Source organism: Brachycentrus maculatus, unplaced genomic scaffold (genome assembly GCF_059751285.1).
Source record: "Brachycentrus maculatus isolate JH-2025_06_01 unplaced genomic scaffold, ASM5975128v1 h1tg000356l, whole genome shotgun sequence".
Classification (NCBI taxonomy): Eukaryota; Metazoa; Arthropoda; class Insecta; order Trichoptera; family Brachycentridae; genus Brachycentrus; species Brachycentrus maculatus.
In genome coordinates this window covers 210,688-227,119 of record NW_028281105.1, presented here as the reverse complement: position 1 = coordinate 227,119, position 16,432 = coordinate 210,688, and the positions used below count along the sequence as shown (strand labels likewise).

The 16,432-nt window shown below is 32.0% G+C and overlaps 1 protein-coding gene across 1 annotated transcript in view; it reads left to right on the top strand.

Moving 5' to 3' along the window:
- Positions 1–16,432, top strand: part of LOC148303700 (alpha-aminoadipic semialdehyde synthase, mitochondrial-like) — a gene marked incomplete at its 5' end in the record, with an annotated part of 101,667 nt that overhangs the window by 73,100 nt on the left and 12,135 nt on the right. Inside the window, 4 exons of the mRNA XM_088269534.1 lie at positions 7,434–7,683; positions 8,295–8,431; positions 14,195–14,307; positions 15,332–15,503. Of these exons, the coding sequence (XP_088125660.1) occupies positions 7,434–7,683; positions 8,295–8,431; positions 14,195–14,307; positions 15,332–15,503 (672 nt within the window). The remainder of the gene's footprint in view (positions 1–7,433; positions 7,684–8,294; positions 8,432–14,194; positions 14,308–15,331; positions 15,504–16,432) is intronic.

The window sequence follows — 16,432 nt, the reverse complement described above, 5'->3', positions numbered from 1 at the left end:
GAATTAATTATCATAATGGTTTATTGATGGAGCGTCATTAGTCAAATTAACACGTCATTCCAACCAATTATGCGCATTACAGAAATAATGTTTGATTTCCAGCAATAAACAATTTATTGATCGCCAAACATTGATCGATGGTAGTTAAACGTAAACCAATAAATACACTATGGAGCCATACAACCATTTCAAAAACCTTCTCATGGTTAAAAAAAAACTAGTCATTGGAATGGTTTAATATTTTTGCATTTTTCAAATAGATAAGATAGATTGAATACTACAAACTCGAATTGCATTTTTGCATTTCAATTAGAAGGACACATTTCATTTCCACAAGAGCCAGATTTTGGTTTTAAAAAATGTACAAAAAAGAGCAAATTTTCAATAAATCAGTTTTGTAAGCGCGTGTATTTATTAACGGTCCTTTCAATTTCCGTCCAAATAAATACGCAGAGGGATTATGACTGCGGGTTTTACCGCCTGTCTGTTTGTCCAAATCTTTATTACGAATTAAGCACAATTTAGAGTGAAGTAATCTCTGAATACTTTGCACGTAGCGACTACGTGATGACAATATTTATATTTTTACAGCTGGGATAAAAATATCAAAAGCGTCATAAATTCAATTTAAAATGTTTACGGTGGTCTTATCTGGGCAAAGATAATAAAGGTATTATAAACCTTTGAGGCGGGAGATTTATTGCGCTTGATAAGAAATAATTAGGACCCTTACGGTCGCGATAATTAATCTTACTGATCTCTCAGACTCCGCGTGGACCGATAGAAATGAACCGTAGAGGGGATTTCACTTTAAATGATGTATTATTCAGGCAAGGGTGAGAAAGAAACAGAGGTGTATCATATGGAACTGGGTAATTTTTCAAAATAAAGCATTTATATTTAATTGGGAAAATAACAAGGTTAAAACGACATTTTGGCGAAAATTATTCAATACATATTACATATACAGTCCTGGCCATATGTTTTAGGCACCCCTACAGAATTGGTTTATGTCTTTAAATACTGCAATTCTTAAAATTCTTGCAATGTTTTCGGATTGTATTGTATTAAGATGGTTTTTACCTACTACTAACTACCTGCTATCCTGACCTTAGACAGTAAGGGGTGTGGTTTATTCAAAACAGTCTATTTACTTATTTTAAAGGTCAGTTTTATTTTTGAAACGATGCTTTCCAGTTATTTTAATCAGTAAATAAGTGCGATTTTTTATACCTTTTATTTTAAACCTTAATGATTTTTTTATTAAAATCTTACTTAACTAACATCATAAATTTTTGAAACCTGTATATGTGGAATAGTCTTAGATCCTTTCGCATACCAGTAAGGTTTTTCGATACATGCGTGAAATATGGCCGATTGTGACGCCATCAGTTGCGCGAAAGGAGCGATTGGTGAAGTATACAGCTTATACCTTTTGAGCATATCTTGCATGAATGCAATATGGTTGTTCAATTATGTGCAGAATGGTGAACGTTACACAAGTGTATAAAGTGATTATCTGGTCAATTTATAAGCCAAAATAATAACAAGAAAATGATATTTTCCGGCGTTTCTCGTGTATGTGATTATAATCCAGGATTCGGGCCTCACATACAAATGTAAGAGTTTCTGCTCAGTAAAAACTTATTTCATCTCACCAATAGATGTCTCTGGTAAAGTTCTAGTGATTTAAGTACGATGTTTCAAAATTGGATCATATATCGCTCACTCCTTTCAAGAACGTCATAAATCAAAAATCGTCAATTTTCAACTGTGCATGTTTTCGGAATGCCCAGAAAATGTACTTTATCCCAGCAAAAGAGGCATACTTTTAACTTTATATATACCCGCTACAGGGCAGAAAATGTTGTTTTTACATTTTGAGGAAAAGGTGTTGTGTAATTATTTTTTTAAATAAACTAAATATTTTTCAAACGCAGAAAAAACCTTCAGGTTTTACCTAAAAAGATCCGTTGCATAGTAAATAGTTCAATAAGTGGCTTGATATTTATTTTTAATACATTGTGTTATATTTTTAAACTTTAAAAATGTTCTCCTGAAAAATCAAGTTTTTTGATTTATGACGTTCTTGAAAGGAGTGAGCGATATATAAAACTTCCAAGAATTTGAGTAGTGTGGTTATCAACCATGGGTAGAATTGGTGAATATTACACGTGTAAAGTGATCACATAAGTCAACTTATGACGGTCGTAAGCCCCGTAAATGCCCTAACTTCCATCATATTGTTTTTTGGCTTTCAAAAGGTTGATGTTTGGTTAACAAAACCTAGTTAATCTCGAATATATTTCTGTAAATATCATAGGGATTATGAGGTTTTCCCATTTCAGCTCTGGCGTTCGCGGCTGAAAAGCTCTTAGGTAATTGACTGAACTAATTATACCGTCTTTACAAGAACTTGAAAATACATTGGCTGGCCCATTGGCACCCGGTGCTAAACCACCAATTGACATAGGGCCGGCGTCAGGCATTATACTGCCCGAGTTCTGCGGCCGAGGCCATTGATTGTCCCGATATAAATAGCTTCAAATGTTTAACTGCCCGTAATGATAAAGGTAGCTTAATTTTAAAAAGGTTTGTTTAAAGTAAAAAACCCACTGTTCTGCATATTTTAAATGTTTTTTTATTCTTTCAACACACAAAAACACAGAAACACACATACTCACAGTTTATTTACACATACTCAATTTATTACATGTTTTGATAAAAAAATCCTTTAAAAAAATGTATGGTAAATAATCATTTAAAATGGATAAAAAAAAACAAAAATAGATAAAAAAACCTATGTACATGGAACTCCACCGATAAGACACATGGTGGCTTGGTGGATCTTTGCAAAAAAATATTAATCATGTTTTAAAATTCTTAAATGAATGTAGGTATACGGTATATGTATTTTTATGTATAAATATAGTAAACAAATTAATGTTTCAATATAAAAATATATTTAATGATTTACGTGTATAAAGTGATCACTTAACCAGCCTATGACAGGTCAGAGGCCATGTAAATATTCAGACTTCTATATTTCTCTTCATCTATGTTGAGGTTTCGAAATTAACTAGATTAGTTTAAAAAAATCGTAAACACATCGCTCACTCCTTTCAAGAACGTCATAAATAAAAAAAAACTTGATTTTTCAGGAGAACGTTTGAAAATATAATACAATGTATTAAAAATAAATATCAAGCCACTTATTGAACTTTTTACTATGCAACAGATCTTTTTAAAAAATATTCCATTTAATAAATATTTAGTATATTTAAAAAAAAATTAAACAATACCTTTTCTTCAAAATGCAAAATCAACACTTTCTGCCCTGTAGCGGTTAAATATAAAGTTAAAAATATGCCTCTTTTGCTGGGATATAGTACATATAGGGCATTCCGAAAACATGCACAACTGAAAATTGACGATTTTTTATTTATGACGTTGTTGAAACGAGTGAGCGACATGTAAAATTTTGAATTCAAGGGGTTAAATTAAAAAAAATATGTATATTATCGTATAAATTGACTCGATTTCTTTATCGCTCACTTCAAATGACGTGAAAAATCAGACGACAATAATTCGGACTATATCCCGTTAATAAATAAGGGTAGAAGGTGCAAAAGATCTATGGCAGGGGTTAGTACTTGGGGATGCTTATTTATGGTGCCCCGCTCGAATAATGTATGGCGCCTACATTAGCGAGACGGGTTGTATGTATACACCTTTATAGTAGCACCTAGGTACACATTGTACTGAATTCCAATCCCACTTTGGTTCGGTCGCAAACAAATCGCCAATATGCAAGACTGAACGACTCAGGGGTGACAAACATTTTCTTCGGACTTTTACACAACTGTTTATCCCATTACGAATATTAAGAACATTTACTTAATTTTTATTTTGTTGCATTTTTCTGACCCATGTCCGGACCTAATAGTGCATAGAGCACCTTATTGGATTGACGTGGTATTAGCTTGAGTGTTGATTGAATAAAACAAAGTGATTATAGCTTCAGATTTTCGGAGATCTTTATCTTATTATGTAGTTTAAGTTTTTTCCCAAATTCTGGATAAATACTTCAACTGGCAGTTAAAAAAAAACCTATGTCAACAAATATATAAATTTTGTAAACTTAACTTTTTTCAAAATCTTAAAATTTCTCAAGTTTTTCACCAATTACTTTGAAATATTGATGCAACGTGGGATTCAAATACGCGCATATTTTTATTTGTTTTTGTAAAAAAAAATATTTAAAAAGCGACAGGAAAAAATGATTTTGCAAAAAAAAATATTTTTTACCAAAATGGTAGCGCCATCTGTTGAAGGATATATCTAAACACGCAATACTAAACAAACCTAATGGTGGACGGCGCGCTTCATAAGATATACTGTTTTTTTTTTTAAATACATTGTTGCTTGATAGATTAATATTTTTTTTTGTTTCACAGGCATTTTGAAATTATGCATATTGGAAATGAAATCTTTTTATTTTTATTTTATTTATTTATCCGAATGAAATACAGAAACGCGTGGCTGGGTACAGTGGTAATTAAGAAATACGCTGTTAATTGATGTATTTCAGATCAAAGATTTAATTATTAGGCTGATGAAATATATTTTAGTACTTTTATTTAGTTGTCTAATATTATTTTTTGACATCTTATCAAAGATGAAGAAGAATATGGAAGTCTGGGCATTTACGGGGCTTACGACCGTCATAGGCTGGTTTGAGTAATCACTTTACACACGTGTAACATTCACCAATTCTACCCATTATTGACAACCACACTACTCAAATTCTTGGAAGTTCTATATATATGAACCAATTTAGAAACCTTGTTCATGAATCACTAAAACTTCACTAGAGACATCTATTGGTGAGATGCAAAGAAGCTTTTTATTAAGCAGAAACTCTTATATTAGTATGTGAGATCCGAATCCCGGATTATAATCACACACATGAGAAACGCCAGAAAATACCATTTTCATTTTTATTATTAAGCTTATAATTTGACCAGATAATTTATTTACAACATTTTGAGTGTGTCCAAATACTTGTTCACAAAATCTGGATTATCTCCAATTACAGGAGTTATTTTCATATTATTTTTTGACATCTCATCAAAGATGAAGAAGAATATGGAAGTCTGGGCATTTACGGGGCTTACGACCGTCATAGGCTGGTTTGAGTGATCACTTTACACACGTGTAACATTCACCAATTCTACCCATTATTGACAACCACACTACTCAAATTCTTGGAAGTTCTATATATATGAACCAATTTAGAAACCTTGTTCATGAATCACTAAAACTTCACTAGAGACATCTATTGTTGTCTAATATTTTTCGAAGGTTTTATTATGAATAATTACCAAGAAGTATTCAATTTACGATGTGTTTTTAGTAGAAAATAATTTAATTGAAGGGTGTAAAAAAACAGTTTGATAACTTCTGAAACATGTAATTTGAATATCAAATTGAATCACTCCGTATTTTATAGTTTGCATGTTGAAATTACAATAAAGACGCCCATCTCTGAATTCCAAAATAAAAGTGCTTTGTTTTCAATCGGTTAGGAATGGAGATTATTTAACCGATGTGCTTGCACTTCATTGGCCAAAATTAAATTTCAAAGGGAGTTAAAAACCTACTGAAATATCTAAAAGAAGAATCGTTTATTTTTATATTTAATTAAATGTGTAAAAAAAACAACAACAAAGGCAGCTATTTTTTTATTTATTAACGATATATATATATATATATATATATATATATATATATATATATATATATATATATATATATATATATATATATATATATATATATATATATATATATATATATATAATAATAATAATAATAATATAATAATAAAACCCTTATCCGCACCCCAATGGTGCATAGGGCACTGCGTCATATAAACGCAGTGTTATCTTGATGGTTTACACATGAAGGAAAGGTGATCAGCTCTCCGCTTCAGGTACCCAGTCCAGGGTAATATTGAATAAATATGACAGTGAAAAAATCACTTATATTTATTTTACCCCCCTTGGGAATCGAACCCGGGACCTCCAGAACGGTAGCCGAGCGTGCTGACCATTACACTACGGAGGCGGACATATATATATATATATATATATATATATATATATATATATATATATATATATATATATATATATATATATATATATATATATATATAAATATATATATATATATTTATATATATATATATATATATATATATATATATATATATATGTATACATATATATATATATATATATATATATATATATATATATATATATATATATATATATATATATATATATATATATATATATATATATATATATATATATGTGGCAACCCACACATATAATGTACATCGAATATGGCAACTCAAGCTCAACGTAGCGAGCTACCTTCACGAGACCAGAAACGAACGGAACGAGCGAGCCCGCGACACTTCGTCGCCACCCGTCCTCAGATCGACACGTACTTCAACTGTTCTCATATTAGAGTCACGCGATTATCCTTAAGTATTTTCTTGATTGTAATTTGATAGAACTAAATAAATTTGTGTTAAAAGTAATCCGCTTTCATCTTGCTTCCCTTCTGATAAATTAAAGTGGTATTCAACTAGAAACCATAATATATATATATATATATATATATATATATATATATATATATATATATATATATATATATATATATATATATATATATATATATATATATATATATATATATATATATATTGACGAATGCTTTGAAATGCTACCAGCAAGATGGAAAAAGGTCATAGAATAAAAGAAAATATGTATTGTAATTAAACTTGAAAAATAAAGATAGTAAGAATATTTGATTTTTCATATTAAAAACGACATCATATCCGGGTACCCTAATATAATCATGGATAGAATTGTTGAATGTTACACTTGTGTAGTGTGATCACTGGAACCGGCCCATGAGAGTCGTGACCCCTGTAAATGCTCTGACCATTTTTTTTCCATTTTCTTTCTTCTGCATCTATGTTGAGATGTTAAAAATCCTAATTAGAGATATTCCAGATTTGTAAACAAGTATTTGGACACACTCAAAATATTGTTGAAAAAATGTAATATTCTAACTAAACAAACTTAATTACCATCACGCCGCTTCCCCACAGGGATAGGCAAAGATAATAGAACGCTGTAGCACCACTCTGCCTTTGCAAGCATTTTTCGCCTCTTCCATATTCATGCATCTCCTCGTATATACCCGCCGATTCATTAATTTTTCCATCCATACGTCTTCTTTTATACAACGTCGCACTCCTACTTTCATGTGTTATCCTTCTCTTTGCGAAACGCGGCCAACTGGGCACTAGCCTCAGGTAATATTCTATTGTTATTTTTGTCTCGCAGCATCTCATCTTAAGGAGGAGGCGGACTCGCTGGCCACCCGCTACCCGGGGGTGGAGCCCGTGTACCTCAGCGTGGCCGAGGACTCGGCGGACCACGGCTCGCTGCAGGCGCTCGTGCGGCGCAGCCACGTGGTCGTGTCGCTGCTGCCCTACCACCTGCACGGCGTGGTGGCGCGCGAGTGCATCGCGGCCGGCGCTCACCTCGTCACGGCGTCCTACGTCACGCCGGCCGTCAGGCAACTGCACAAAGAGTGAGCCACTTAAATAAAAATAAACGTTAATTTAGATATCAATTGTAACCTTGTCTCAATCGTACTATGGAAGGCCTCACTTCTGTCGATTACGCATATCGAAGCCCATGAAAAGACCGCGATATTTATGATACATACCATATCGCTCACTCCTTTCAAGAACGTCATAAATAAAAAATCGTCAATTTTCAGTTGTGCGTGTTTTCGGAATGCCCTGAAAATGTACTAAATCCCAGCAAAAGCGGCATATTTTTAACTTAATATTTACACGCTACTGGGCAAAAAGTGTTGTTTTTGCATTTTGAAGAAAAGGTATTGTTAAATTGTTTTTTCAACATACTAAATATTTTTCAAACGGAGAAAAAACATTCAGGTTTTACCTAAAAAGATCTGATGCACAGTAAAAAATTCAATAAGTGGCTTGATATTTATTTTTAATACATTGTATTATATTTTTAAACTTTAAAAACGTTATCTTGAAACGAGGACTATAAAAAAACGAAGAGAAAATTATCAACAAATATCCATAACAAGGCCTTCAGTGTGTGCCAATGTATTGTAATAAGAGTTCCGTTTGTACGCTGTCTTAGGTCTTGATTGTATTTTTATAGAGCTTCAGATGCTGGAGTAACTCTCCTGAATGAAATAGGACTTGACCCCGGAGTAGATCATCTGTTGGCTATGGAGTGCATTGATGAGGTGAAGAATACTGGAGGCAGGATCGAGTCATTCATCTCGTATTGCGGAGGTAAGGTCATCAAATTTGTCAAGGTTGTGTCGGATTGTGCTCCCGGGGTTAGTATCGCGTTTCTCGGTTCGAACCCACTCTGCCACAATATGATACCTATTTCTAATAATGAACCGTTATTTCTTACAAAAATAGTAAGAAATTGAAGAATTTTTGTAAATAATAAAAACACAGGTTTTTCTCTTTTTACAAAAAAATATAATGAGACGAATTTTAAAATTTTGAAAAAATATTTTTAATTTGAATTCTTCTTTGGTAATTTTTTAAAACGTTTTGACTAATACGCTTTGCATTGTAATGTTTAAAAAATCATATCTATATTCAATATTGCATAGGGCACATATCGAATCGACGGTGTTAACTTGATCGTCAATTATATCAATGTAATAAACAGTCCTGCGCTCGTTTTACGAAAAAAGAGTGTTATAAAGATCAATTAAATATAGATAACGTTAGTAAAGAAGATGAAAGTAAAATAAAAATGTACTGAATGAGAAAAGAAATGGGAGGGGAAAAGCAGCATTGGCTTGAATATTCGGGGTTGTAAACCCGTACTCATACAAAATAAGCTAATGTGTACACATATGTATGTTAATATTATATAAAATTCTATGGATGGCTGTTTATTGTCATAGCCGTTAATTTTAATGCATAATTTGCACTTTCCCATTACCAAAATACTGAAAATAAACAGTGGAAGACGAGGTGGTTTTATGCAACAGCTGATTTTAGACGACAAACCATTTAACGAGTATCGTTACACTATTGCGTAATAAAAGTAAACGGCTGAAGGTTTAATCAATTTACAGACTTAAGTGGTCAATCAGTTGTAAAGAAGCCTTGTTAAATCCATTTTACTACTAGTTATACCCGGCCACGACTTGGTTAAATGGAAATGAAATATAAATATTAGATTTCACGATGCTTGGGAAGCAATAAAAATCTATGAATCAAAATACTAACAGGCAGCATCTGTCAACAAGTATGCTGTCATTTATAAAGTAGTGTTTAGTATTGCACATGATGTTGTAAATTTCAACAGATGACGCTGCCATTGTGATAAAAAACGTGTTTTATAAAAAAACATATTTTTTACTTGTCACACCTGTCTAATAAGAAAATTGATTAAATATTTTGAACAAACAAACATTTATAGTTTTATTATATTGATATTATATTAAATGAGATAAAAATACACGCTTACTCTAATACGACATTGAATTAATTATTTTATGTTTAAAAAAAGTCGAATTGCTTTACATTTTTATAAATCGCGGGCGAAGGCACGACCAACCTATTGCGTGGTCGTCCGCTTCTGAAATTGAATTTTGAGAATTCCCCCTTAACGAAAATTCAGTCAATATTATTGTACAAGCAAATTGATTTATGTTTGAATAGAACTGCAAATAATTTATGTTCAATTTTCATTCCGCTACTCGCAGTTTAGTTATTCTCGAGTATGAATAAATATTTGAATGAATGGATGTTTTCAAATGAATATAATTTCACGACATTCTACTGCAGAGATCAGATCAGCCCTGCAAGCGACAGAATTGAATAATGAATCTCTTGGGACTGGGAAAATCCGAAAATACATGCATAAGTCCCTCGTTACTGGCGTTATTATGGGACGGTCTCATAGACTAGAGTTAAGTACTACGAAAGCATTCAATGAATAATATTATACGTGAAATTGCACGCTTTTTAAGTAAGTACGATAGAGAAGAAACTTGAAGATATATTTTTTGTATTTTTTTTGACATCTCAAGATGAACGAAGAAAAATATGGAAGTCTGGATATTTACAGGGCTTATGACCAATCATAGGCTGGTTAAGTGATTGCTGGACACGCGTGGACAAATCGCTCACTCCTTTCAAGAACGTCAAAAATAAAAAAAAAACTTAATTTTTCAGGAGAACGTTTTTAAAGTTTAAAAATATAATACAATGTATTAAAAATAAATAAACGCGTGGACAAATCGCTCACTCCTTTCAAGAACGTCATAATAAAAAAACTTGATTTTTCAGGAGAACGTTTTTTAAGTTTAAAAATATAATCAATGTATTAAAAATAAATAAACGCGTGGGCAAATCGCTCACTCCTTTCAAGAACGTCATAAATAAAAAAAAACTTGATTTTTCAGGAGAACGTTTTAAAATATAATACAATGTTTTAAAATATAATAATAATACAACGTTTTAAAATATAATACAAAGTTTAAAAATATAATACAATGTACTAAAAATAAATATCAAGCCACTCACTGAACTTTTTACTGTATAACAGATCTTTTTAAGTATAACCTGAAGGTTTTTTCTCCATTTGAAAAATATTTAGTTTATTTAAAAAAATAATTAAACAATACCTTTTCTTCAAAAGGCAAAAACAACAATTCCTACCCTGCAGCGGGTAAATATTACCTTAAAAATATGCCTCTTTTGCTGGGATATAGTATATTTTCTGGGCATTCCGAACAACTGAAAATTGACGATTTTCGATTTATGACGTTCTTGAAAGGAGTGAGCGAAATATGAATCCTAATCCAACACAGATTGCTGTTATGAACTTAATGTACTGTTTCATCAGTTGATCATATCATAAATCTAAGAGTTCCAAAATAGCACGCATATTCAAATGCAGCATTGTGCAATATTTATATTTTTATTTATTATAAATAGAAGAGAAATAACAAAATCATTTGGTAGAAGTATAAGAATTTTTCAACAATATTCTAGCTAATCGCTGGAAGCATCCATTATTCTAATATAATTCTCTAAATCACTCAAATAATCCATGAAATAGGTCATATATAGGAAATATATTCATAAGATATTTTGAAAGTATGTAAACAAAGTAAAAACTAATATTATATGTTGAATTATTTGCATGTATATAGAACCACATTGTCCGCCTTCGTAGTGTAATGCATTTTTAGCTGCCGTACTGGAGGTCCCGTGTTCGATTCCCAGGGAAGGGGGGTCAAATAAATAAATAAAAAATCTTCTTATTTTTCCACTCTAATATTTATTTAATATTGGACTGACACCTGACTGGCACCTTGGAAGGTTAATTACCTTTCTTTCTTGAATGAACGATCAAGATAACACTGCGTTTATATGATGCAGTGCCCTATGCACCATCGGGTGCGGATGAAAGTTTGAAGAAGTATATAGAATTATTATTCACCTTCGGATTTACAAAATATCAATTTTTTGTATTTAATTGTTTGGCCATCGTTAAAATGAACATTATTATGAGTAACAAGCCGGCTTCTGGACTTGGCAAGTCCCTTATTAGACTGCTTCTAGGGGAATCCACTGAACCATAACTTGGATAATTTAAAGGTCCGCCCAGTATTGTATGTCGGATGAACCCTTTCCACCATTTCTATTAAAAGGACTCCTAAATCAATATGGATTATTCGTCCTATTTACGATTTTCTACCCAAGAGTAATAAACTTCGAATTATCACAAACTTAGAAGGTTTTTATCACAAGTTTCTAGGTTCATGGATTCGTTTGATGTTTTATTATTTGAATTTTATGATTTTTTAAAACTCTTTCTAGGCATGTTTTTAAAGTCGTAAAAGCTTCGTTCATCTATAAAAATATATTTATGTTCCTTTGTTGAAAATGTAAAATTTTCTTCAATTATTCACGGATTGATTTTCCATTTTGACACAACGTTACACACGAATTTCAGTGTGTTTTTATCTAACAAAAATTGTGAGAAAATAAAACCACCCATAGTTTTTAAGTAAAACTGAAAAAAAAAATTAAAATTTTCTATTCAGATTACTTCGTTCGTCATGTAAAACTAACTTTACTTTCAAAATATGTATATTAAATAATTATATCCACAAACATACAATATATAAATAAATGTGATGGGCGAAACGTAATTTTTAACAACATTTTTTTTTCTTTTGATTGTAACAGCAAAATTAATCTTGTTCATGGCGGACAGCTTGCTTTTGACTGCTGTTTAATTGTTTTCGATTGCATTGTTATTTCATAGATTTTTAAAAAATATTTTAATTGCTTCACAAGCATTGTGTAATAATGGTATATGTGTTTCAAACTTTTAAAACTTTGCACAATCAAGTTTGTCAACTTGAAAGCGGCTGGGTCAGGAGTCGTAATAATCGTTGAGTATGTATGAGGAGATGCATGAATGTGGAAGAGACGAATAATGTTTGCAAAGACAGGGTGGTGTGGCCTTCGATTCTCTCTGCCTACCCCTGCGGGAAAGCGGTGATGGTCAGTTAGTTAGTTTAGGTTAGCTGGCAAAAAAAAATATTATTTAGAATTTTGTCATCTAGCCAACAAATTTGAACGAATATTAAATGATAAGAGACCTAATAATTCGTCAAATATTTTATAGATTCCGACAAAACAACATGACGCTAGTCACAGATGTATAATGCAAGAATGTTGCCTGTAACAAAAGAAAAAAAATAATTAAAATTATTTACACCCGAAATAAATATTCCCAAACAATCATATTTGGACGGGATATATGTGTCGCCTACTTTCAAAATCCGCCAGATCCATGTAAGTCAATTTTCCAAAAAATGCACGATTCACCGGGTAACATTTGTATTTAAAAGATTTGTCTATCTGTAGATAAAACATTATGAAATAAAGAATTTTAACATTTTTAAGTTTTTTTTCAGTATTTAAAAAAATACACGAAAAACCGATGATGACGTCATCTTAATCTTTGACCTATCCTCGCTCTCTGATTAGCCGATAAGGGTCAGAAGGCAAGGTCTATGAATATAGCGGAATTTGAAATACAACGCTGTTTTTAAGTATTTTTAGCAGGGTTTTCAAGTTTGTAAATATTTTAAACAATAAAACCCACAATTGGCATTCCGATGGAGTATTTATTTTAAAATCTTTTAAAATTGGATCTGGCGGATTTTGAAAGTAGGCGACACATATAGAAAATATGAGAAGCCTAGTATAAATGTTCGTATTTCAAATTTATACCCTGTACGTACTCGTACACACAATTTATTAGAATACAACAGTGTTTTTCTGATGATTTTTCCGCCGTATTTTTTCCTATGGATCCGAGATAATATACGATTTACATATCCGCTCGTATCAGAGTGAATTATTGGTATCCTTTATCATTCGATAAATCATACGTAGAGGGGTCCTTTCTAACATAATATCCAGGATTCGCACCTCATCCATAGTATTCCATTCCACAACCATTCTCTTCATCTCTCCTGGTACCCTCATAACTCAGTCTCAACTCCGTTTTATTCCCTTCGCACGTTTAACCGCTGACCGCGAAATGAGGGCTTAAATTTGTAAGGACTAACTCGTGGTTAAAATTAAACAAACGGTTATCGCAAAGAATAAAATGTTTATCAACACGTACGGTTTACGTGATGGAATTTAACTTACTTAAACACCTAGCTTTGGTAGTTACTTAAAATAAATGTTTTCGACTTATTTTGTTATTATGTACCAACTAAAAAACAAGCATAATTTATATAAATACATTTATATAAACTCACTCAGCCTTCTCCTTGTGTCCAGTTTAGAACAAAGGCCTCCTTGGACTTGTACAGTTGTCTGTTGGAAGCGACTCTCTTTCAGTGTAAGCCCGCTACTGTTTTAATACCGTCGGACCATCTTGTCTGGGGCCTACCCACGCTTCAAAAATCAGATGACATGGATTTAGCAACCTCTTAATTCACTGTGTGACTTTTTGTTTTTATTCATTTATTGATTTATATTTTTCAGGGTTGCCAGCTCCGGAGCACAGCGATAATCCTCTGCGTTACAAGTTCTCTTGGTCGCCACGAGGAGCGCTGCTAGCTACTATGTCTGCGGCCAAGTACCTCAGTAGTGGACAGGTAAGGTTACGATAGATTAGGTTAGGTTATGCTAGGTTAACTACATAATTGGCTGCTATTTTATGAATAAACCCTTCATCTAGAAATCCTCCTTGAATAATAATGGTTAATTCAAGTAAAAAATCACTGAAATCCAATGTTTGGATAGTTGGTCTGACGCAAGGTTTTAAGCCTTTGGAAAACATACTGAAAAAAATACTTAATATTAAAACATTTAGAAGAAATTTTCAGTAATTTTTGGGTATTTTTAAATCTACTTTCGTCATGCATTTCATCGTTGCCGACATCATAAACCAGTCTGATGATGTAGGTAAAGACAAGACCCGGTCACTGATCAGATAAAATATATGTGGAAAAACTACATACTTAGTTGTTCTTTTATCATATGAGTATAAAATGCAGTTCCACTAAGAAATGTCAGCACAAAACTTAAACCCTTACTTTAAGCTTAATATTTTAATTATGTTTGGGTGACTACAATATTAGGTAGCCGACGGTTATGTGTTTAACTATGCGTTCGACTTCACCAAATGTTGACGTTATAGATTAAGGTTACCTGATCGAGGTTTGACCGACAAGTACTTCATTACGTCAAAATGGTCCTAAAATTATATCGCGTGAATTCATAAACATAAATGTTTTGTTTGCAAAGACCCACCGATGCACCTTGTGTGTCTTGTCAGTGCAGTTCTTTTTAAATACGGTTTTCATTACACATATTTTAAAAATATATTTTAACATTATATATGTACATTCAAAAAAGAAAGAAAGAAAAAACTGATTTACAATTTTCACAGTATTACCCATCCCCATATTTTGCCTTTGGTTCATATTTAAGTTTACCCTCTGATCTCCGCTGACAACAAATAAAAAATGCTTAGAACTATATATTTGCTAATTAAATTATTGCTAGATTTTAAGGCTTATTATGTCTCGTAAAAAAATAATACGGGCACTATTCCATGTATAAAAATTATATATTTGAAGAATTTTTATATCTTTGTAAGTGATTTTTCTTTCATAGATCGTAGAAATAGCCGGTGGTGGGGAATTGATGACGAACCCTAAGCCCTTGGATTTCCTTCCTGGTTTCGCTCTCGAAGGGTACCCTAATAGAGACAGCACCCTTTACGCTGACCTTTATGGAATCGCGTCGGATGTTCACACAGTGAAGAGGGGAACTCTGAGATTCAAAGGTACCAATTTAAGAAATTATTTTTATTCACTATTTTTATTTAACATAATCCCCGGGAAATCGAATCCGGAACTTTTCTTCACTCATTTAATTCACAAGACCTCTCAACACTTCTTCTATGTATTTATTGACTTGGCGTTTAATTTTTAGAACTCCATTTTAATTTATGTATTAATTTCAAATCAAACACAGATTTTTTGAGTCTACTAAGTTGTATTTTATTAACAAAAAACACATAAAAAATTATATTGTGACAATTGTTTCGCCTTGTTAGGGCATTATCAAACAAATGTCAAACATTCGTTTGATAATGCCCTAACAAGGCGAAAAAATTGTCACAATATGATTTTTTATGTGTTTTTTGTTAATAAAATACAACTTAGTAGACTCGAAAAATCTGTGTTTGATTTAAAATTAAAACATAAACTTCTTCTATGCTTCTTCTTATCCTTATCCGCACCCAATGATGCATAGGGAACCGCTTCGTTTTGGCGCTGTATTATCTTGATAGTTAGTTACATGTTGGCAAGGTGATTACTCCTGCGCTCAGAGACCATTTTAGAGTAATATTATATAGATATTAAGGTGTATTATCGCTAATAATTAATTTCACTCCCCCCTGGGAATCGAACCCTGGACCTCCAGCACAGTAGCTAAACACGCTAACTATGCATAATTTACCTATAGGTTTAAAAAAAAGATAAACTAACTAGACAGAGAGAATAGAACGAATATCTGTAAAGTAATTAAGGAATCATAAAATTAAAGATTTTTTAAACGATTTTTTTTAAACTTAAGCAATACAAACTGTGAACTGAATGTGCGTATCAGATATTTTTTGAAATCTGTAAAATAAAATAATAACAATTCGTTGTGAGTGAATTCAAAATAATATCATTAATGATTTCAAATGTAACATAAATAAAATCA